Raw genomic sequence first — 21,383 nt, 5'->3', positions numbered from 1 at the left:
ATGTCTGGAAAATGTGGAGCTACAAATAGCGGCGTGTTTTGTTTGCTAGCGCGTGTGTCATTAGCACCTGTGATGCTAAATTACCCCTGTCTGCTAAAGAGTTGGCTGCTGGACACAAGCTGGCCCAATCCAACCACAGGGGCTGGGTTCCTCTGCCGCCACTCCTCTGCTTTATTTCCACGCTGTAAAAGGAGATGCCCCCCCCCAAGGCTGTCACATCACCTTGTACCTTTCGGCTCACTGAACTGTTTTAACACTTGCAAGTAATCTGCCATAAAAGCCCAACGCTGGGCCAGACGAGCCCTGGGCGAGCTGGTTTTATGGCCTAAAGACCAACAGATTCCAAACACCCTCTTTTAGTTTTTTTCTTTATAAAGTTTATCACTGCTATCTGTTTGATTTCTCCTAGCCATAACACAGCTCCCACCCACATCTCATCAGATGTTTTGATCCATAAAAGGGAATTAAAAAAAGAAACAAAGCCTGTGTGATATAAAAATTAGTCCCTAGGTGCCATTTATCACCAACCCTGGCAGTTTAAATTAGTATGACAGACGGTATAGTCTTGATGTTATCACCTGATAGCGCTCTCACCTCCTGACACGCTCTCTTGTGTAACAGCAAAAGGAGCCAACTGACTGAGCACAAGCGTGGCTTTAAGAGCAGACACAGACACATTCATATAAGCCTGACAGGCGACCTGTCTGTTTTTCATAGTTATCTGACAATGTAGTGCATATTTAATATTGTACAAGGAGCAGACATGAGTTCATCCTTTATCTCTGATAAATGATAGCAGCCAGAGAGGAGGATTTTACAGTGAAAATTCCCTCACTCTTCTTAATATTACACACTTTAAAGGCTCTCTCGTGCTGTATTAAAACAAGCAGGGTTTTTTTTTTGCAAAGAAATTACTTTTCCTTTCAGTATTTACCTGTCCTCTTATTTTGTTAATATTAATAACGATTTTAAACACCCACGGCTTGTCTATTTGAAAAACAAATTGAAACTTTGAAAGCACACAGAAGTCTCAGGGTGGTCGTTACACTGATCCAATAACATGAACAAAATGATACCTGCTATGTCACTTAATTGTCATATTTACTGGTTGTAGACAAACACTGCTGTTAGTATTAAGTTGAGGGTGATCACAATGTGTTGTTGAGTCAGCTAAATGACTATTTTGACGCTAACAGGGTCACATCACTGTTGCCCTGCTAAAGCCTTCATGTTTGTAGCATCATGTTATAATGTGCACAACATAGGTTGGGAGGTGGTGGTGCAGCATGTGTAGTGAATGTAGCCATGTTCATGTTAATGGTAATAACATGAAACTGAGAATCATTCCATGATTCTGCAAAGGCGTTAAGATTTGCTTGCATGTTTTCTCAAAATGCAAGATGGGATTAGTCCGAACAAACAAACAACTAGCCACGCACCATTTTATCACTAAAATGGAAAAAGAGTGCCACCTAGCGACGTTAAATCAACCACAATTAGACATCCAAGTAATCTGGCTTTCGGTACATTATGTAGACGTGTTTTTCTTTACTGAATTTATTAATTTTTGTTGTTATTTGTTTGTGTTGTGTTTTTGTCGCGGACGATGAGCGCAACACCGAGAGGAACTGCAGCAGAAATCACAAACCTGCTGCTTAATTGTTGCTCGATGGTGTTTAATCAACCACTTTAGCTCTAAATCGGCAACAGGTGAGTATTTAATACTGCTGGGCCAGTTTTGAAAAGTATAACCACTAATACTATTGTTGCTGCAGCCTAGCTCCTGTATACAAAAAATGTTACTGAATAGCACTATCCTCCAAATTATCTGTTCTATTTATTCATTATTAAAACCGTCTGGTATATCTTGCTAACATGAGCGGATGTAAAAGATAAAAACATCCGATGGTGTTTAATCAACCACTTTAGCTCTAAATCGGCAACAGGTGAGTATTTAATACTGCTGGGCCAGTTTTGAAAAGTATAACCACTAATACTATTGTTGCTGCAGCCTAGCTCCTGTATACAAAAAATGTTACTGAATAGCACTATCCTCCAAATTATCTGTTCTATTTATTCATTATTAAAACCGTCTGGTATATCTTGCTAACATGAGCGGATGTAAAAGATAAAAACATCCGGGTCGATGTTGCGTTCAGTGTCCCTTCGATAGCTCAGTTGGTAGAGCGGAGGACTGTAGTGGCACGCGCTGAAATCCTTAGGTCGCTGGTTCGAATCCGGCTCGAAGGAGACTTAATTTTCTTTTTTTTCTAAACGTCTCATCTTAAATATTTTATCTCTTTCCGGGTCACGGGGAGGTTACATCGTAGTATAAAAGTCCGGATTGCTTTTGGAGCCCCCAAAACTGTTTTATTTGTTAGTCTAATGTTCAAGAACCAACATGACAACATGCGTGATTGGCTCATGACACATGATGGCAAAATAGTACCTGAGATTTTCAAATAGAACGGAGTTTTGCCCCCTGTCCTGTCAGCGAGGGGCTGTTTGCGTAACCTTTGAATTTGTTGACCAAAGCGGCCTTTACAGGTCTTTGACATGTATGAAACCTTTGTTAAACCTTGGGTTCAATGCGTCATAAAAACGGAAGATTAAAACATAGATTTTGTACATCCCGTTTTAAAAGCAAATTAAAACATTTTATCTTCGAAATGGGGAAAAGGCAGTCTGAAATGGAAGTTTTCAGAAGTTTAGACAATTTAATCAGCTAATTGGTAAAATATAACTACAACTACACATGGACTCTGTCACCAAATTATTATTGCATCCAAATTATATTGATATCGAAATGGTATGAAAAGGAAACCATCCAAGGGTGTGAATACTTTATATATGGAATTTTATTAATATCACAAGAAGATCTCAAACAAACAGTCTCAGATTAGTTGTTATCCTGCAAAAAAAACATGCGTTTATTTTCTTGTTGCATGAAAAAAGCCCCAATAAAAGAAAAAGGTAAATAAATGACATGAAAACCATAATTACATCAATATAATTACCTGCTGCATATTTATTTGATGTATGCAATGGTTGAGGTAGTCTTAAGGCAATAGAATCTAAATTAAGTGTATTCGTGAGACAAAAAAAGTTTAGATAAATAAAAAAAATGTCATGCACGGTGGCGAGTACATTTATCTTACCAATTAACTTTTACTGAAGGGTTTGTGCCGTCGTCCACGTGTTAAAGTATAACATTAAAGCTAAATCTGGTGTATGTTTGCCAGTGGGCCCCACCAAACTCAATAAAACATGCACAATTGGCACGCGGCCGCTGTGAATAAACCCAGTTGCTGCAACTTAAATGAATCCAGCGTGTGTGTGAGGCAGTTTCAACCCTGTATGAAACCCACATGGGCAATTTTGCTGAGACCATCGTGGAACGAGTGGAAAAAAATCAAATGTATGGCCCAGTTTTCCAGCCCACCTACCACACGGGTCTCTCGCACGAATGCTGATCGGGTCGGTGCCCATGAGAGATCTGTTTTGGGATGCTGGAAGAGATAAGCATTGATTGGTGCATGAAGCTGGCCCAACAAGGACCAGCGAGCTGTTGTCGTTACGTTTCGTGACCTTAAAAATGCTGATTGAAAAAGAGGGTTTAAATTCACTGGTCCGAGGTGACGAAACCCCCCTGGGACCCGATTCAAGGAGCAAAATCAAAACTTTCAATGACTGATTTAGACCACATAACTGCAATGACAATCACAAACTTACATAATGACAGATGTGTCTATATATATCTATATTTCTGTTTTAGGTTTTCACTCTACACGGACGCGCTTCCGTGGTGACGCTGGAGACTCCAGAGAGAAGGCCGTGGGAGAGATGGGACGGGACTCGGGGATATACTCCATCTGATACTTATCGATATACGGTTTGGCCACATCCCACACCTGGGTAGGGAAAAAAAAACCAAAAAAAACCTTGAATTCACACCAGCAGACTGAACGAGCGTCTATTTCTGCATGAAACGCTGCGTCTACCTTCTGTTCGATTAGAAGACGGTGGACTGCCTCGATGTCTGGGGACATGAACCTGTCTTTAATCCACGGCCTGGAAAAAGTTGAGAGTTCGACAGGGTCAAAAGTGCAACAGCGGACAAACATTAACCACCCCAAACAACATGACAGCCGGCTGAAATGTTGCGTGTGTTGACTTTGACTTACTTGACCACACTGCGGACGAGTTCATAGACCTTCTCCAGCGGAGTGGTGGTGCGAAGAGGACGGAGGAACTCAATACCCTGACAGGCTGCGAGCAGCTCTATGGCAAGAACTGAGAGCAGGAATCATCACCGCTCCTCTCCAGCTCAGATAGTAACGATGGCTGCATTAGTGGAAAAGCCTTACCTTGCTCCACGTGCTCCACGACCCTCAGGGCTTTCCTGGCAGCCCACCCACCCATGGACACGTGATCCTCTGTGGCAGCGCTTGTGGACAAAGAGTCCACAGACGACGGGTGACACAAAACTTTATTCTCAGAAACTGAAAGGGATTTTTTAAAAAAAATTAGGTTAGCGTTTGAAAAAGGTCGCATCACAAGGTGTGGCTGTTTTTATTTTTGTGGTGGACATTGACCCAGGGCTGCGGCGGTGCAGTGAGCAATCATGAAGCCCGAGTTGAGTCCGCCCTCGTTGACCAGGAAGGCGGGCAGCTCGCTGAGGGAGGGGTTGCACAACCTCTCGACCCTCCGCTCGCTGATGGAGGCCAGCTCGTGGACCGCAATGCATAAGAAGTCCAGAGCCTAACAGCAGAAGAGCACAGTTAAGGAGGTCAATTGAGGTTTCGAAGGCCTCACGACCGTGCGTACCTTAGCCGGGTATTCGCCGTGGAAATTCCCCCCTGAAATGGTCTCTCCTCTTTCCGCAAATACCATCTTGAACGGCCGTTAAGAAGAAAAAAAAAGTGAGCGTTCATTTAAAAAGCGAGGTGGAATCTCCTGTTTCTGGGGGGAAGGATACAGGATTGTCGGTGGCGCTGTTTATTTCTGTGTTGACGATGTTCTGGACAAAGTTGATGGTGTCGTTGGCGATTCCGTGAACCTGCGCACAGAAACGGGAACGTTCTCGCTCTAGAGGGGTCGGGAAGGAGTCCGCAAAGAATCCACAGTGAATGAGATACCTGAGGACAGCATCGCATGGTGTAGGCATCCTGGACTCTGTCACAGAACCGGTGGCTCTCTGGAGAAAACCATCAAACAACTACCGGTTTAATCCAGATGATTGCGTAGAGCAAGAAAAACAAATCAGACTTTAACATCCGTCTTTTAACCTGCAATCTGTGAGGGATGATGGTCAGAGTCCAGCAGCGAGCGGAAGCGTAGGGCCACTTCTATCTGCCCCGGGTGGGGACGCAGGAGGTGGATGTCTTCAGGACCAGGACCGAGGGCAGAACAGACGCAGGAGGAAACGCTGAGGTTGCAGATTAACGCGCCTCTGCGGGGTCATGACGCGGGCGGCCGCACTCACCGCTGTCAAAAGCCTTGGTGGTTCCCTTCAGCACCTCCAGCGTCAGGGCAGCGACGATGTCCGCCTGCCGGGCGATGGCCTGGGCTCGCTCCACGGCCTCCGCCCCCAGCGAGGTGATCATCTGGGTCCCATTGATCAATGCAAGGCCCTGTTAGAGGAGGACAGAGCTTCCATGGATGTGTTTTGGATGGCTTTTGTATTCAGGTCCATGAACTTGACAACAGCGTGCTCCCAGTGAACTGAGGGTAAACTCAAATATTTGACAGTATGGTCGCTCTTAAACGCTACCTCTTTGGGCTTCAGGGAGATTGGCCTAAGTCCATGGGCCTCCAGGACCTGGACAGAGATGAAAGCAGACAAACACATCCGAGACAAAGCAAACATGTCTGGTTAAAGCATTGAAAATCAGTTCTCCCGAGCACGCTCCCTGCTGGCTCTTCCGAGGAGATCTTACATATTTTGCATCGGCCCAGCCGCTCTTGGGGGACCACATTTTGCCCTCTCCCATCAGCCCCAGGGCCAGGTGAGACAGAGGGGCCAGGTCGCCGCTGGCGCCCACCGTTCCCTTCTCCGGGACAAAGGAGAGGCATGACGCTGCGGGGGGGGCAAATGAGTTTGGAGATGAGATTACACGCTCGCCATCCTCGCTATTAATGCCCGAATCACGCATGAAGGAGTACCGTTGAAGGCCTGGATCATGGCTTGCAGGGTTTCCAGGGAAATTCCACTGTGCCCTTTGGCCAGAACATTGATCCTCAGAGCGAGCAGCATGCGGGTCCTTTCTGGGCTCAGCGGGTTTCCCACACCTACAGACCACGACACGTGATACTAAACTGAGGCGAGCACCTAAACGCACCAGGGGACCTCACAACGTCGGGATTAAAAAATAATTAAAATAATTGAAAACATTGTTCTCTTGAGTGGGACGCATCACCTGCAGAGTGGGACCGCACCAGGTTCTCCTGCAGCTCCCTGTTGAGCAGAAGTACCATCAAGTTACTGTTGGGCACGTGGCTCCAACTGACAACGAACGTCCAGGCACGGCGAAACCTTCCATTTTCAGTTAATCAGTGGCAAGAATGAAAGTCAGATTATCCTCACTTGAGCTTGCTGACAGGAATGACCGTCCGGGCAAACTTGCCAAAACCGGTTGTGATTCCATAGACAACTGGAGAGAGAGAGAGAAGTTTAAAAAAAAAAAAAAAAAAAAGGGGTCAATGGAATCAAAAAATGGTTTAGTTTTGTAATATTTGTCCACCGTTGGACCCAGTGACGGTGTTAATACCTTTGTTTTCTTTGACAATGGTGTCCAGCAGCTCTCGGGATTGCACAACCTTTATTTCGGCTTCGGCGGTCAGCTGAAAACGGTGACAACTTAAGTCAAAACCTCAAAGACTAGTGAGGACGGCAAAGACATTGGCTGGTTTTTACTTTTATCTTGTACAGTCCCCGTCCCAGGTTGACCAGGTCCGTCGACGACAGGCTGTTGCCATCCAGGGAAATGTACTACACAGAGACACCCGCGTTACGCCACCAGTGCATTCTATAGTTTCCATACAATGTAGATGAACACTTACTTCTGTTGGTTCTCTGTATGCTGCTGTACTATGTGCCCGCTTAGTTAAGGAGCATTCCAATCAGTGGTTTCAACTATTTAAAGAGATCTTGGGAATTATTTCATTTATTTGGCGATTCTAAATATTTGTTAATGTAGAGATTGCTACCACGTCCAAGGATACAGAGGTGAAACTCCAGGCTCACATGGAATAAAGTCCGGTGACATACTGTCACCTTCAATGGCTGCGGAGATAAATAAAATGTGCATGAATAAAAAAAGGTCATATGTTAGGGTGAAAATCCGTTTTACATTACCAAGTTCGACAAAGTCGTTATCCTCCAGAACATCCTCAATGGTGTCATCTGCGTCCAGCAAACCCAAACTCTGACACCTGCGCACCACAAAGCGCGTGTCCTTCACAGCCTTGATGCCCCCGTTGTCTGGTTTGTTCTTGATGTAGCGTTTCAGGGCCTCATATCCGAGCCACTGGATGGTGTTTTTGGTGTCCCGGCAGGGCACCGCCAGCCACTCATCTCGGATATGGACGGTAAATCTGGGCATTGCGCGTCATTCAGCGGGACTCTGCTGCACTGAGCGCGCCTCGTCCCTCTCCAAGGTAACACCTTCAGACGCCCAAAGGCCGTCCACCAATGGGAAGCGCCGCTGGAGAGCCGCGCCCACCCGGCCACGCACCAGGATCACGCTCATTCGTGCAAAACCGCAATCACGCACCTCTTAAGAAGTTTGGGTAAAGATTTACGCGCATATTCTAACAAATAATTGAGTAATTCACATCCTGTTCTTCTCCGGGTGCCGGTGCTGCCATCTGGTGTTGGATTTTATACTTGCAGCCAGCTCACGCTGTTACAGCATTTTTACACTGAGCTCCGTCTTTACAGCTGAAATAAAAACTTGTCTGTGAGGCAACTGTTGAACTCTTACTCTTATTCTTCTTCATTAAAGCTGAACAGCCAATCGGAGGAAACCCTCTTCTGGCTGAAAATACTAATACGAGCTGCAGTGGATGCAGCTCTGCCTGCATTTCTTTTATTTCCCGCTGCTTATGGCCCCGTTATTGAGAGATTGATCATATAATTAGTGCAATAAATAAGTGCTCCTCCATTATGCTTAAAGGCTTGCCTGAGGTTTTAATTGTGCTTCGATGTCGTAAAGCGTTTCCTTTCTTTCCTGCAACCTTCCACCAGGGGGCCAACGAGGTGCGCTTCCCTCCAACCCTGCAGTGAATCTGTCCCACAAACTTTCATTTACGCCACATTAAAAACGTAAATGTCCTCACCCCCGAAACCAATGCGACGACTCAAAGGCAATGGGGGGGGGGGGGGGGGGGTAAATAAGAACTCACGTGTTTGTTTACAAAAGTGTTGGAAGTAACGAGGCGTCCGTGAAAGCATCACGGTGGCCTGCCGACCGATGATGTCAGTTTACGGACGTTCGGCGTCGCCATGTGTGTCGACAGCTCGGAGTAGGCCGAGGGTAGGCCGTCAGCGGGAGGCAGAGACGGAGAGGAGGGAGGAAAAGTGTGTTTACACAGACGGCAAACTGCCTGGGGAATCGTCGGGGAGAGGAAGTCAGCCGGCTCTGTGTCTGCCTGCTCCAACTTCCTGCTCAGAAAGAGAAAAAGCCCAGGATCCGATTTCAGCCCAGCACAACTGTGGAGAGCAGAAGAAAGCATGGAAAAGATGGGAATCACACCAGCGACGCCGTGAAGTTTGACGAAAGGGGGGGACCAAAAAAAAATCAATAAAAAATTTAACCGAGTCAGAATTCGCAGGTAAGTTAAAAATCTGTCAATGAAGCGGCGCCTCGGGTGATTGGTCGCGTTCGGTCGGTGTGAATTAATGCGTAATTGGAAGCTGGAGCGACTTTCTTTGTGGCGAAACCTCCGATTCTGGCGTGTTGGGGCTTTTAAAAAGTTTTTAGCGGTGGTAGGTTTTAATTCGGGCACAATTGTTCCTTCTTCCGGTCGCAGCAACATCTTGAAAATGAGGCTGAAAAGTGATCCACGCATCGCTGGCGGAACTTTGGTGTTCCGGATACAAAAGAAACCCGCAAATACAAACAAAACAACAACAGCCTCGGTTTTTAAAGAAAACCCTGCTGTGTAGAGTTTGTTCAAAGATGCGTTTCTTATGGGGCCATGTTGAATTTTCCACAGTCTGTGAACAGGAAGAGAGCAGATTTAGTCATGGCTAAGTAATGTCTGCACACACCATCTAATCTCATTAGGAGTTTCCGTTCAGCCAACACACAGCCCGGCTTTGTGCGCGCAGGGAGCATCAGCAGCGTGGTCCCCGGACCAAACCACCGCCGTTCTGCTGTAAAAGCCCCGGACGGCTCGGGCAGTTAACTCGTCGTTGTGCCCCTCGGTGGGGCAAACGCATGACCTCCGGCGCAGAGGTCAAGGCGCCTTTAATGTGGTCGGGTGCCCTTAAATGTGTTCATCTGCGGTGTTGGCTTGTGGTACTGGAAGTTCTGTTGTCTTTGCAGCATCCTGCAGAGGTGTGTGTGTGTGTGTGTGGTGGGGGTCATCCTGGTCTGGTTGTAACTCTGTCAGCTGAACATCCACAAGATTTACATCTTTAAAGTGCTTAAAAGCCAACCGAAGCCCAGGTTGAGGGCAGGTTAAAGGGTGGAGCTGCCTAAAAAAGAAGGGGAGACATGATGTGCCCGTCCTCCTCTGAGGTCTTTATGGGAAGTGTGGCAGGAATTGGGACAACGCTCCCCTGCTGTGGGATCCCCCCTCTCCTCAACATTTGTCCTTGGAAGTAGAATTGGAGGAAGTCCTGACTCTGACAGGTTTGTAGTTTCACATGGCAGATAGTAAACTCAGGGGACGGCGAGTGTCGGAAACCAGCCCGAGCCGCCCTCCCCGTCCCCTCGGACTGGTTTCCGGGTAAAGACGCGCACTGATTAAAAAGGCTGCTCTGTTTTGTTGCCACGAATCGTCCTGCATCACTGGAAAAGATGGACGTGGACACACGTGAGAAGGTGGACCAGGTCCGTCCGTGTTGGGCCCGATCCCACCCTTTTAGAACTAATTTTAGCAAATGAAAATGAACTGTAATCCAGAAATGCCAGTTTTCCTTTCAAAGAACTTGTGGTCTAATCAACCCTCGATCGATCCAGAACATTTGAATCGACCGTCTAAGCGTTCGCTGCGTTAACATGCGAGTGTGCAACAGTCAGACAGGAGCTTTAAGGCTGCACATTCCTCTATTAAGGGAATAACCCACCCTGGGTCTGTCATACTTCCTGTGGAGAGAGGGCCAGGTTGAACCGCAGCATATTTCTGGCTTGAGCTGTTGTTCCCTCTTATTCCTCTCTCTCTTCGGCATCAGCTTGGTTGCTTTACACTCCTGAACACACGGTCCTATTCATCACAGGTCTGCTCTTCCTCTCACCACATGTTACAACTCACAAATTTATGCCGGAGAAAAGCAGAAACTGGGAAAAAAAAACAACCTTTTTTTTATCTTTTTTTTTTGAAGAAGCGTCAGCAGCTGTTACATGTGAATGTGCTCAGGCCTGCGAGAGACCTGTCGGGGTAACACCTGACAGGTAGTTTAGCCTTTACGAAGAGCGTAATGAATCACCTCTGGGAGTTTTACAGGAAGGAAATGTCTTTTTTTTTCTCCCCAGGGCTGCAGGTATGGACAGCGCCATCACTCTGTGGCAGTTCCTGCTGCAGCTGCTGCTCGACCAGAGCCACAAGCACCTGATCTGCTGGACGTCCACAGACGGGGAGTTCAAGCTCCTCAAGTCGGAGGAAGTGGCCAAGCTGTGGGGGTTGCGCAAGAACAAGACCAACATGAACTACGACAAGCTGAGCAGAGCCCTGCGCTACTACTACGACAAGGTGAGTTAAGCCCCCCCCCCCCCTCCTGCAGCAGCAAGTAAAAACACAAACTTCGCAGTCGTGCGTTTGTGCCTCTAGTTCTGGTTCAAGCCACAAGCTCCCCTATTCAACACTTCCAGTTCCTGTTTCTCGCCAGAGCTACATTATGCCTCCGTCTTTAAAACGAATGTTCGAAGAAACCAAAAAAAAAGCGGCTATCATCTCAGTCCTGCTGCAGACTAGACGGAAATGACAGCACTTCCTAGAGGACGTGGCGCATAAATCCGCTATTTTACAAACAAAAAATAGAAGAAACTGAGTCGTAGCGAGATGTAAACTAAACGAAAAGGATCCATACTAATTGGGTCGTCGCTGCTCTGCCTCTCTTTGACAGAACATCATCAAGAAGGTGATCGGCCAAAAGTTCGTCTATAAGTTCGTCTCCTTTCCTGAGATCTTGAAGATGGACCCCCAGGCGGTGGAGATGGGCCTGGCGTCAGGAAGATTCCCCCTCCAGGAAGAAGAGGCCTCCGAGCTGGAGGTGGAGGAGGACGAGGAAGAGGAGGGCGAGGAGGCCCAGAGGAGGCTGGCGGCCCTGGGGGCGCAGCAGTGTCGGAAAGACTACCTCCACTCGGGCCTGTACTCCTCCTTCAGCATCAGCTCCCTGCAGAACCAGCCCGAGTTGCTCCGGGCGCTGCGGGAGCGCCAGGAAGAGCCGCGCTCCGTCATCCGCTTCGGCACAAACGCCGGCGAGAGGAACTCGCCTCCCTCAGCCAAGTCCGAGTCCTACGTCTCCGGCAGGGTATCCGGACTCCGCACCGCATCGTCATCGCCCCACCCCAAAGCCTCTCGGAGCGCCCGGAGCTGGAGCCCCACGGCCGAGCAGCGGGAAGAGGAGGAGGAGGACTCCGACCTGAGCTCGCAGCCGCTCAACCTCTCGTCGGGGCACAGGGAACGGGCCCTGCAGCCTCCGGAGCGGGGCGGCGGCGACAGAAGCGGCTCCCTCGGTAGTAACCAAGGAGACGAACTCCCGCCAAAAAACAAAAAGCCCAAAGCTCTGGAGATCTCCAGCCCATCCCTGCTGCTGGCCGGGAGCGACATCGGCTCCATCGCCCTCAACAGCCCCGCCCTCCCGTCCGGGTCCCTCACTCCAGCCTTCTTCACTGCACAGGTAAAAACCAAACCGCCGATTCTTGGCGAAACGGCGTTCGTCTCTTTCGATCGCGTCGCTTCTTTTAAACCGCTTTTAAACCAAAATTTCATTTAGTCCCATTCGTGCTCATATCCAACCGTCACGGCTGGGATGGGCGGGCTCCGCCCCCCCCCCCTTCCGTTCAACCAGCCGTGACATTTCTGGCCCTTTTTGATCTTCGCCGTAACCCCGAATGCTCTTCCGCAGTTAGTGATGCGCTTTAAGTGGAGAAGAACCGCGTCACCCAGAGGCTTAACCGCGCGGAGAGACGGGCACTAATGCCGCGCTCACGCTGGGCCTTTATGAGGGTGCAAAAATGAGATCAGAGGAACACAAATGATTTACAGAAATCTTCTGCAAGTCCAGCCTGCCAGTGGGGCTGGGGGGGGGGGGGGGGTTGGATGAGGCCCTAAGTGATGCCATATGCTCCAATAATTCCATTAATAATGGGAGCAGGGCTGGGTCCTTCCACAACACTGGCTGGCTTCTCTGAGGTGACACAGGGGAAAGCTAAAGAGGGAGGAAAAGGGGGGGGGGGGACCAGGATAGAGAGTGAGGCTGAAATTGATTTCATATGTTTTCCCCTCCCGCATGTATCACCCCCAAATCAACAGCCCCCACTTCTCTGAGCGTCACCCCTCTTTTCTTGTGTGTGTGTGTGTGTGTGTGTGTGTGTGAAGGGCGGGGGGGGGGGACCACAGACTTCCTTCCTGTTCCGTCAGTTTGTTTTTCCAAACGCGCGTCCATTTACCATTTCAGCATGTTTTGCATTAGCCGAGCCCTCGGAGCGATTCTCGCCGCCCAGACTCGCTCTTCTCAAACATGTTTGTTTCTCTCATTGACTCGCTCCGCGTCCAACCCGTCACAGACTCCCACCGGTTTGCTGCTGGCCCACAGTCCCCTGTTGTCGGGCATCCATTTCTGGAGCAGCTTGAGCCCCGTCGCCCCGCTGAGCCCCGCCAGGCTGCAGGGCCACAGCTCCCTTTTCCAGGTATGGAACACCAGCAGGTGAGGAAGAGGAGCAGTGTTTGGATTGAGGAAGGAAGTTGTGTATGGGACTTCAGCGTGCCCGCTTCCCAGCAGCTGTAAAAAATAGATATTTCTGGCTAATCATTCGTCAAAGTTACCAAAAAGAAAAACAATAAACAGCACTGACACTTTGGGTAAATTGAGCCAGGAAACCTAAAATGGTTTTATTGTAAACCCTGACTTTATTTGCACTACACAGCACTTTGCGGACTCATTTCGACTTCCGTTGATTAATATCCAGGTGTTTACTCGACAGGAAGTTGATAGCGAGTGCTTGAAAAACACATTCTGACATGTGCAAAATGGCGGCAACAGTTGTGAAACCAGTTAAGACAGTGAGCAGGTTCAGCAGAGGTGTCCTGTTTCAGTGCATGTGAGCGGGAGAGGAAATCCTGTGAATACTTCCTGTTTGAGCCCAGGGGAGCCGGTTTGAACAGGGTGGAATAGTTTGTGAGCTGAAAACACACACACACACACCAGAACACGGGTCTCTGTGGGAAAAACAATGGCGACTCGTCCTCCAGCGATGGAGGTATAGTGACAAAAAGGAAGAAGCTTGTATGTTGAAATTTAAAAAAAAACAACCAGAAACCAGAGAAGTGACAATGCTGCAGTTCCTCACCGGAAAGCAGTTTTCGCAGAGCCGCTGTCCCCTCCCACTAACCATCGACCCGTTTTTCTATTTCCTTCCGCAGTTCCCGAGTCTAATCAACGGACACATGCCTGTCCCCCTGCCAAACCTGGAAGGAACACCCTCCCCTCTCCTCCTGTCCCCCACCACCCACAAATCCTGATCCTGGGGTCTGCAGACGGGGGGGAGGGGGAAGAAATCTTCGCACCACCATCAGCAATCTGTCGTCTCGCTTCTTCGCTCCAGAATCGTCCCGTGAGCCAGTTGGTGACCTCACTTCCGTGTTTGTTTGTTTGTTTGTTTGTTTGTTGCACTTGCTCCAGATTCCAGCGGGTGAAAGCACTTGGGTAAAGCCATAGGCCACCGTGTCTGAGAGACATCCGTGTTAACGTACAGCACATTTCCACATTGACCCTGTCCACCGGACAGCAGAGACCGGCTGACCGCTCATTTCTGCCCCGAGCTCGGTTTGTTTTTAACCCTGTTAAACTTTTCTTAAATGTTCCCCGGCGTGAACCTGTATGATATGTCTGTATGCACTACGCTTCGAGATAGTATTGGCTGTGCCTTGTCGTCTTTTTATTCCTCCTTCCAAATATTTTATGTGAAGACGAGATTTCAAATCAATGGAAAAAAAACAAAACCTTTGTATCAATTTTAAAATGTTCTCTTTTTTTTGTACTGTTCTTGGTATACAGTTTATATTCTATATGGGGTTTTTTTTGTATTGTGAAGGATGTTTTGTCATTTTCAATAAATAAAGCATTGAATGCTTGAACGTTTCAGTGGCTCAAACACGGGAGGAAAGAAATAAACCAGATCACGTTTCTCTTCAAACTTTAGATTTTATTTTCTTTACTCTGGGGGAAAAAAAAAAAAAAAAGCTCAGATATGGGAGGGCATCTGCAATGAAATCCCACACCAGTAACAATTATCCACAAATAAAGTTAGGAATTATACAAAACACCTCTTGTAACACTGTTAAATCGACTGGGACCACGTTCATTAGGGGCAGGACGAGCGAGAGCTCCCTGGATCAGGAGAGGCCGCGCGCTTCCTCGTACGACAGGCGTGCAGCGAGATGACGGAGGGGGAAAAGAAAAGGCGTTTTCAGAGGATGGAGATGGAATGACGGGCACTCGCCTTTAACGCAGCCTGGGGGGCAAAATGTCAGACGGAGGGTGAGGAGGATGAAGAGCAAGATTAAATGTTCTTTGAAGAATTTAAGGGGGGCTAATTATGCAACACCCCCCCCCCCCTGCGTTTGTTCATCCTGGAATGATTATGCCAGCGTCTGAGAAGAATGCCATCCTTTTGGTTTTACACGCCACTGAGGAGCACGGCGCCCGTATTTAGCCTCCGGTAAAGGGGAAATGATCTATTTAATCAAAGATTGGCCTCCAAAGCCTTCTGTAACGGTCACAAATGACAGCTGGGAACAGCACCGTGGCAACAGAGGCAGAAAACCAGAACCTGTGCTCACACACACTCACTCACACACACACACGCGCGCGCACACACTGAGGAGCTCTGAGCTGGAGTTCTGTGTTCGTGAAAATGGAAATAAATGTCAAAAATGTCACAAAAAAATTCACCACCACTTCAAAATAAGAATTAAAAATCTATACACATTGCATGTACTCATTAAAGTGACTGAGCCAGTTAGAATTCTAGACAGTAGTTATTTTTAGCAGCATTTTTTTTTCTCTTCTCAATAAATAGAGATGTACAGTATATAAATGTCTCTTATGGACCAGGTCACACCTGGACATGGAGCTGGGCTACAGACACAAGTTTCCCAAGTAGATAAGGAAGGAGTGAGGATGACGAGGAGGAGGATGATGAAGATCCAAGCCAACATCCACTCAGGTAACTGATCCATCTGCGAGACTGTACAGCTGGGAGACACGTCCCAATGAAGACAAAATACAGTCCAGGAAACCTAAAAAAGCATGCTTTGTCTTCTGTTCTTTCCACTGCCTGAGGACAAACAGAGAAAAGTGGGTTTTTTGCTGCTTCAGATTTGAATGTGACTGTCTGATGCCAGGAAAGACTCAAAGTGGACTGACAGGATCACAAGAATATATTTAACAGAAGGTAAAACACCTACATCTCTTCCCCAGTGGCTGCTGTATTTGCCTTCAGCCTCATTCTAGATTTCCTAGCTTGCTCCCCAGGGACAGCGTATATCTAAAATACTCGTTTGTGGCACTTTAATCCTCACCTGATTCTGAGTATGATGCGTTCCGGTAACCGGGATCCCTCTGCAGCTGGACCTCCTTCAGTGTGAATATGGAGATGTCTGCCAGACATGAGAAACAGTCAGCGCACCACAAATCACATAATTCCAGGAGATGAGTGTGTCTCTGATGAGCCTGTAAGTGATCCGCGCTCTAATATCCTTCGAGTTGTACCTAGCGGAGGTTGCCAAGTCTGCTCTACATGCCATTACTCACTCTCTGGCAGTGCGTGCACACGTGGCCCCAGGCTCCTGAAGTAGGCTTGTCTCATTGCTTCATCAGCAGAGATCCTCTTTTTTGACTCGTACTGAAATTGGGAACAGAAATGAGGTCAACGATCAGCTTCTGTCCTATCAAACAGTCCAGACACTGCTGTTAAACCTGCCGCATCACCGTCAGGCTTTAGTGATACTCACTTTTAGGAAGGACATCAATAGGTCGATGCCATCATTGTCCAACCTGGAGAGTGGGGGGGGGGGCACAGCAGAAGAAAAGGCAGGTCAGCAGAGGTGGGGGTGACGTGCACAGATGCTGGCCAGTTTTGAGGAAGGAAACACACTCAACTATTCCACAGGATTTCCTTACAGGAAGTGACACAGTGCACACACTCCTGACTAAACAAGAGCAAAACTAATGTCTTTCAGTCTAAAGGCCAAAAAACCAAACACACTGGCAGCTCTTATACCTGCGCCGGACTGGAAACATTTGCTCATTTCCATCTTCGATTAGCAAATGAGGGCTTACGAGAGAGATGATAACATTTAGACCGTGTTCACAGGAATCTGACGTTGTAATCGGTACATGAGCGACGTCCGCCCCCTCACCTGGGCGCGTGGTTAATAAGTGGTTGAGGCTTGTATTTGGGGAACTTCTGGGACTTGAACTCGTCAATGGAGGATATTCCAGGCCAGTTGTCTTCTGTGGGAGTGCCTGTGGTGAAACATTCATTCGACCCAGTTATAGTCAAGCTCTGCCACAGCAGCTGTGAGGTTGTTTTTTTTTCCTTTCCACAATGCCACGAGTGCTACATGCCAGGGATAATGCGATTAAAGGATCGTATTTAAAATCTTGAACCTGTTCCTGCCAGCAGGGGGCGTCACTGACCTAACAGCCTGAAAATGAGGTGCAGCTCGTCTTCCACTGTGGAGCCTGGAAACAGGGGCCTGCCAGCAGCCATCTCGTAGAATATACAGCCAACACCCCTGACAGGAAGACACAAACACAGATGCATGAACATTCTGGAATTAAGGCTTTAAACCAGCGGATGAAGCCCGTAATTAGGATTAAGAGACGGTCTGCGGCTCACTTTTGTGTTCCGCCCGACAGCAGCACAGTTCTTTAAGTTAAAAATTAATTCCTAAGCGGAAATCTGTCCTGTTTAAAATGGCACAGACCGTGCAGTAGACTTTGTGGTGTTTTCTAACGGTTGGAATAGCTCCTGTGGAGAGATGCCCACTCACCACATGTCTATCTGTGTGGAATACTCAGAGGAGCCCAGTAGAACATCGGGGGGTCGATACCACAGCGTCACCACCTCATTAGAGTATGTTTTGGTGGGCACGGACTTGGCTCTAGCGAGTCCTAAGGAGCAGAAATATTTAAAAAAAAGAGTCAATATAATTTCACTAGTAGATTAAATGAGGGTAAGTAAAGTCATCTTTATACTAAATCATTTGCAAACAAACCCAGGTTTTAATATGTTAAAAGAGGCTGAGATTTTTTTATTTTTTTTTAAAACAATAAAAATCTCTCAATTCTCAGCTCCACATAATAAATTAATATTCTGATTGATTAATATTTTACCAAAGTCGGCCAGTTTGAGTTCTCCTCTGTCATTGATCAGTAGATTTTGTGGCTTCAGGTCTCTGTGGAGAACTTTCCGTCTGTGACAGTACGCCAGGCCTCGGAGAATCTGGAAGAGGAAAATCTGAAAAACAAAACAGATGCTCAGGTCAAAAATATCTTAAATGTCATCCAATGTAGCAAGACTCTGTAGGAACAGCTTCTTAATTATCAAAATGTTGAAATCTGCATTGAATTCTTTCCCCCAACTCAAAATTTCCTGTCGTTTACCACCACACTGACCCAAATAAAGAGATTTTTAGAGAATAAGGAGCAGAAAGGGAGCACTACTGTGCGCCACCAGGGGGCGCAATGGTCGCATTTCAGGTGTTGACAGCAGGAATCGCAAAGCTGTGGAGTCTGATCGAGTTGGCTGGACCAGCAGGACGCCTGCTGAGACTCACCTTGACATTCTGCATGCTCAGGATGTTCCCACAATCATCCATGTACTGCTTGAGGTCTTTGTCCTAGGTACAGGAGAGAGAGAGGGAGGGATGAGAGAGAACCCAGAGTTCAACCGCTTCTGTGTTTCAGCCCTTAATGATGGAAAAGGTCACGAATAATTATGTAAATATATGTCATTCGGCATCTGCGAACAGAAAAATCTCTGAGTCACGCAAGGAGGTGGAGGCAGAGTCTCACCAGGTACTCGAACACCAGTGTGAGCGACTTGTCTGTGTGGACGATATCGTGCAGCGTCACGATGTTGGCATGTTTCAAGTCCTTCAGTAACGACACTGGGGTAAAACAGAGCAGAACAATTTCAGGATTCCCGGATTCCTTTGTTGTTGTCGTCTGACTTGCTGGGCAAAGATTCTGGGACTTTGGTGATGGTGTTTCGATATTATGTTGATTTCCGAATCAAGACAAATGCGCTTCAACCAAACCAGGAATTAGCACCGAATCAGGACAGTTGTGGTTGCTACTGGAGAGTGATGCAGAACCTTCATACCCTCTCTGATAGCTGTGCACGGGGCCCCCTCCTCGTGCTCTAGTCTGATCTCCTTCAGGGCTACAAGGTTGTCCGTCAGCTTGCTCCTCCCCTTGTAGACTGTGGCGTACGTGCCCTGGAGGAGAGGAGGGAGGGGAGAAGGTGAGCTGCTTCAGACAGTCAGGCTAAAAGTAAACTGGGACGGCGCACATCTCCCCACGCTCGTTGAGAACTTGTGTGTGTGTGTGTTTGTGTGTGAGGTGAGCAGCCATCACACACTCACATACCTCCCCCAGTTTGTCCAGTTTGATATAGGTCTCCAACTTCCCAAATCCAATTTCTGACTGGAAGAGAGAAAAGGACAAGGAGCATTCATCAGGGCCGCGTCTTAATTAATGCTGACTAGCTTACGGACGCTGTGGCAAATCCCTGTGGCAGCCTTGTAGCAACAGAGAGGCGGAGGAGGTCACACACCCCCAACCAGCATCACCGCTAATCCCTCTCGACAACGGACTGCTGGCTTTTGACTATTACAATGTGTTTGCTTATGGAGGAGAGACGGAAAACTTTACTTATAAGGCGTGCGTAACACCCGCGGAGAATTCTGATGCACTTTAGGGTTCCGGAACCTTTTGGCCGGTTAATCAAAACCAAACTGATGTTACACGCAGCTCTGTGCGATGCTGATGCTCCACATAGAACACGTGAGGATGAGCTTAAAAAGTCTGAGGGCAAGACACCAGCGCTCCTCACACCTGCAGCTGCCTAAAAATAAAACATCTCTCACCTACGACCACCTCCCTGACAGAATATCTGCTCCTCTCCATCTCTGCCCGAGTCTCTCAGACGTGGGCGGTGACGTGTCCATAAGTTCAACTCGAAAGACCCGACAGTTGTTCATTTCTCTCTTTGCAACAATTTGGTGGTAGGGAAGGTTGCAAATATACGCCAAACCGGTTACACTGATGCATCTTTAATGGTTCTGACAGCACTCACCAGCGACGCTCTGCGGGAACGCCGGCTGAGAGGCTGGTCGAAGGGGGGGCTGCTCAGCTGCAGCTTCTCCAGGTAGCCGTCAGGTATCCGAATGTCGGCCGGCAGGGAGAGACGTTTGTTCAGGTCCTGCAGAGCACGTGTGAGAAAATAAACAGTGAACACCCAGTTTTAGAGCAACAGTGCTGTAAAACACTAAACATCAGAGTAAATGTTGATCTTAAAGGGACAGAATAGGAGCTATAATCCAGAGGAACTGGTGGGTTCACGACACCAGTGGGCACTTCTATGCACCTTCGATGTTAATTCACCCTCCCCTTTCTTCCCTCCCCCCCCGTCTGAGGTAACTCTCCCGCTGCTCCCTCCACAACAGGAACCAAAACACAAAACTTGGAGCTTGATCACAGGTTTGTGTGGTTGAATCTCTGACAGAGCGGCCGGCTCGTGGATTGGCTGCCCTGACCCCTTTGTTCAAACTGTGACAATGACTCAACCCCGCGGCCTCGGCTGTGCACGATCACGTGCTCATCGTCAAAGGGAAGTAAACGCAGAACGTGTTAATATGTCGACATATTCATATAAAGAATGCACGACTTCCTGGATGCAGCTCTCATAAAGACAGTTTCAAGCCAAGCGCTCGATAACGAGCACATTAAAGTTGCTGGCTTAGCTTTGGTTTGTCAGAGAGCGCCACCATCCGTCACCTGACCTTTGAACCCCCCCACCCCACCCTCGCCTTTCAGTTGTCCAATCAAGCCACCATAATCTGTTACAAGAGGGGCCCATCTGGACCGTATTACAGTAATCCCTGTGATGTAATCCGGAAACATGGCTGCCTCCACAGTGAGACGCACGCCCGTCTACCTGACAGCAGACGGAGCGTCGTTCTGCTACTGCTGCTGCGTTTCCTGTGACCAACACGTCGTTAAACTGTATTTGCAACGTTGGTTACCGTTAACAACCAGCCCTCGTGTTAAAACCCACGCACGGACGTAACGAGCCTTAAGAACAGGCAGCTCGTGCACCACCGTGGAGGTTTTGTGGTTTTTGAAAGGACGTGCAGCGCCTGACTGCAGTGCACGGAGGTGATTCGCCAGGTCTCTGCCGTAAACACGCTAAGCTTCTTAACTGCACATTTAGGGGATTTTTCTTCTCATTCTCTCACACGTGCTGCATTTGACCGTAAATCGCTGCAGACGCAGAAGATAAAGCAAATAACACGGTGGGAGGGAAGAGCGTGTTGTTCAATAACTAGATCTATGATCACATAACAGACCAGAACCCACAGACTGTTCAATGAGCCCGGGCCACCTGTGCAACAAGGCTTCCATTGCCAATGATTGGACATCCTGTTCTCACTCTAGTTATTATTTTTGATTTAAAAGCACATTTTGCAACTTTCACAATGAGACATTCCTGTTTATTATAAATAAAGAACAAAAATGAAAGGGGGAAGAACAGGAAGTCCCTTCCTCTGTGACTTTCACAATGAAACTCGCACTGTTAGTATCGAGTCGCTTATGACTGTAATGTAGTATTTTATTCACTTTGGTCTTCATTGGTGGCGCGATTGTGTTTCTCTGTACGCTGGTTTGGGGAAAGAGGGTCTGCTCAATGAACCAAATG

General features: G+C 47.9%; 3 protein-coding genes and 1 non-coding gene across 6 annotated transcripts in view; 2 read left to right on the top strand and 2 right to left on the bottom strand.

Moving 5' to 3' along the window:
• The first annotated feature begins 2,163 nt into the window (after positions 1 to 2,163).
• Positions 2,164 to 2,250, top strand: trnay-gua (transfer RNA tyrosine (anticodon GUA)). The gene is given in 2 exon segments: positions 2,164 to 2,200; positions 2,215 to 2,250. It is a non-coding gene; the product is annotated as a tRNA-Tyr (tRNA).
• A 590-nt stretch (positions 2,251 to 2,840) lies between these two features.
• On the bottom strand, positions 2,841 to 7,632 carry hal (histidine ammonia-lyase). The gene is made up of 20 exons (XM_003967653.3): positions 7,358 to 7,632; positions 7,225 to 7,285; positions 7,063 to 7,090; positions 6,917 to 6,991; positions 6,771 to 6,843; positions 6,587 to 6,653; positions 6,420 to 6,457; positions 6,166 to 6,291; positions 5,940 to 6,079; positions 5,774 to 5,821; positions 5,486 to 5,633; positions 5,289 to 5,384; positions 5,139 to 5,197; positions 4,979 to 5,059; positions 4,828 to 4,893; positions 4,596 to 4,761; positions 4,368 to 4,502; positions 4,185 to 4,293; positions 4,002 to 4,071; positions 2,841 to 3,911 (listed from the first exon to the last, which is right to left on the bottom strand). The coding sequence occupies exons 1-20, from the start codon at positions 7,602 to 7,604 to the stop codon at positions 3,780 to 3,782; spliced, it is 1,965 nt and encodes a 654-aa protein (XP_003967702.1). The 5' UTR covers positions 7,605 to 7,632; the 3' UTR covers positions 2,841 to 3,779.
• An 835-nt stretch (positions 7,633 to 8,467) lies between these two features.
• On the top strand, positions 8,468 to 14,525 carry LOC101077335 (ETS transcription factor ELK3). Of its 3 annotated transcripts, none has more exons than XM_011607526.2 (5): positions 8,469 to 8,835; positions 10,704 to 10,920; positions 11,294 to 12,070; positions 12,960 to 13,099; positions 13,816 to 14,525. In XM_011607526.2, exons 2-5 carry the CDS (start codon positions 10,714 to 10,716, stop codon positions 13,826 to 13,828), a joined length of 1,137 nt encoding a protein of 378 aa, XP_011605828.1. In that variant the 5' UTR covers positions 8,469 to 8,835; positions 10,704 to 10,713; the 3' UTR covers positions 13,829 to 14,525. The 3 variants fall into 3 exon arrangements, with proteins under 3 accessions (XP_011605829.1, XP_011605828.1, XP_003967561.1); XM_003967512.3 differs by having other exon boundaries at positions 8,470 to 8,835; positions 12,960 to 13,082; XM_011607527.2 differs by lacking the exon at positions 12,960 to 13,099 and having other exon boundaries at positions 8,468 to 8,835.
• A 390-nt stretch (positions 14,526 to 14,915) lies between these two features.
• LOC101077109 (cyclin-dependent kinase 17) overlaps positions 14,916 to 21,383 on the bottom strand; it is a 16,104-nt gene continuing 9,636 nt past the window's right edge. Inside the window, exons 5-17 of the mRNA XM_003967511.3 lie at positions 19,761 to 19,886; positions 19,052 to 19,108; positions 18,786 to 18,900; positions 18,476 to 18,570; positions 18,238 to 18,300; positions 17,795 to 17,918; positions 17,452 to 17,572; positions 17,096 to 17,193; positions 16,816 to 16,921; positions 16,408 to 16,450; positions 16,208 to 16,298; positions 15,976 to 16,053; positions 14,916 to 15,731 (exon numbers count right to left, since the gene is read on the bottom strand). Of these exons, the coding sequence (XP_003967560.1) occupies positions 15,694 to 15,731; positions 15,976 to 16,053; positions 16,208 to 16,298; positions 16,408 to 16,450; positions 16,816 to 16,921; positions 17,096 to 17,193; positions 17,452 to 17,572; positions 17,795 to 17,918; positions 18,238 to 18,300; positions 18,476 to 18,570; positions 18,786 to 18,900; positions 19,052 to 19,108; positions 19,761 to 19,886 (1,155 nt within the window). The 3' untranslated portion in view covers positions 14,916 to 15,693. The remainder of the gene's footprint in view (positions 15,732 to 15,975; positions 16,054 to 16,207; positions 16,299 to 16,407; positions 16,451 to 16,815; positions 16,922 to 17,095; positions 17,194 to 17,451; positions 17,573 to 17,794; positions 17,919 to 18,237; positions 18,301 to 18,475; positions 18,571 to 18,785; positions 18,901 to 19,051; positions 19,109 to 19,760; positions 19,887 to 21,383) is intronic.

Source organism: Takifugu rubripes, chromosome 9 (genome assembly GCF_901000725.2).
Source record: "Takifugu rubripes chromosome 9, fTakRub1.2, whole genome shotgun sequence".
NCBI classification, from domain to species: Eukaryota; Metazoa; Chordata; class Actinopteri; order Tetraodontiformes; family Tetraodontidae; genus Takifugu; species Takifugu rubripes.
The sequence above is the reverse complement of the archived record's forward strand: the minus strand, read 5'-3'. Positions and strand labels throughout refer to the sequence as shown.

What these genes read in the sequence shown, in the direction of transcription:
- hal (XM_003967653.3), bottom strand. Translation starts at nt 7,604, where the DNA reads ATGCCCAGATTTACCGTCCATATCCGAGATGAGTGGCTGGCGGTGCCC. An exon ending in GGGGACTGTACAAGATAAAA is followed by an intron (nt 6,844 to 6,916) that starts GTAAAAACCAGC and finishes CACCGTTTTCAG; the next exon opens with CTGACCGCCGAAGCCGAAAT. An exon ending in CCATGCGATGCTGTCCTCAG is followed by an intron (nt 5,060 to 5,138) that starts GTATCTCATTCA and finishes TTCTGTGCGCAG; the next exon opens with GTTCACGGAATCGCCAACGA.
- LOC101077335 (XM_003967512.3), top strand. Translation starts at nt 10,714, where the DNA reads ATGGACAGCGCCATCACTCTGTGGCAGTTCCTGCTGCAGCTGCTGCTC. An exon ending in TGCGCTACTACTACGACAAG is followed by an intron (nt 10,921 to 11,293) that starts GTGAGTTAAGCC and finishes TCTCTTTGACAG; the next exon opens with AACATCATCAAGAAGGTGAT. An exon ending in GCCACAGCTCCCTTTTCCAG is followed by an intron (nt 13,083 to 13,815) that starts GTATGGAACACC and finishes TTCCTTCCGCAG; the next exon opens with TTCCCGAGTCTAATCAACGG.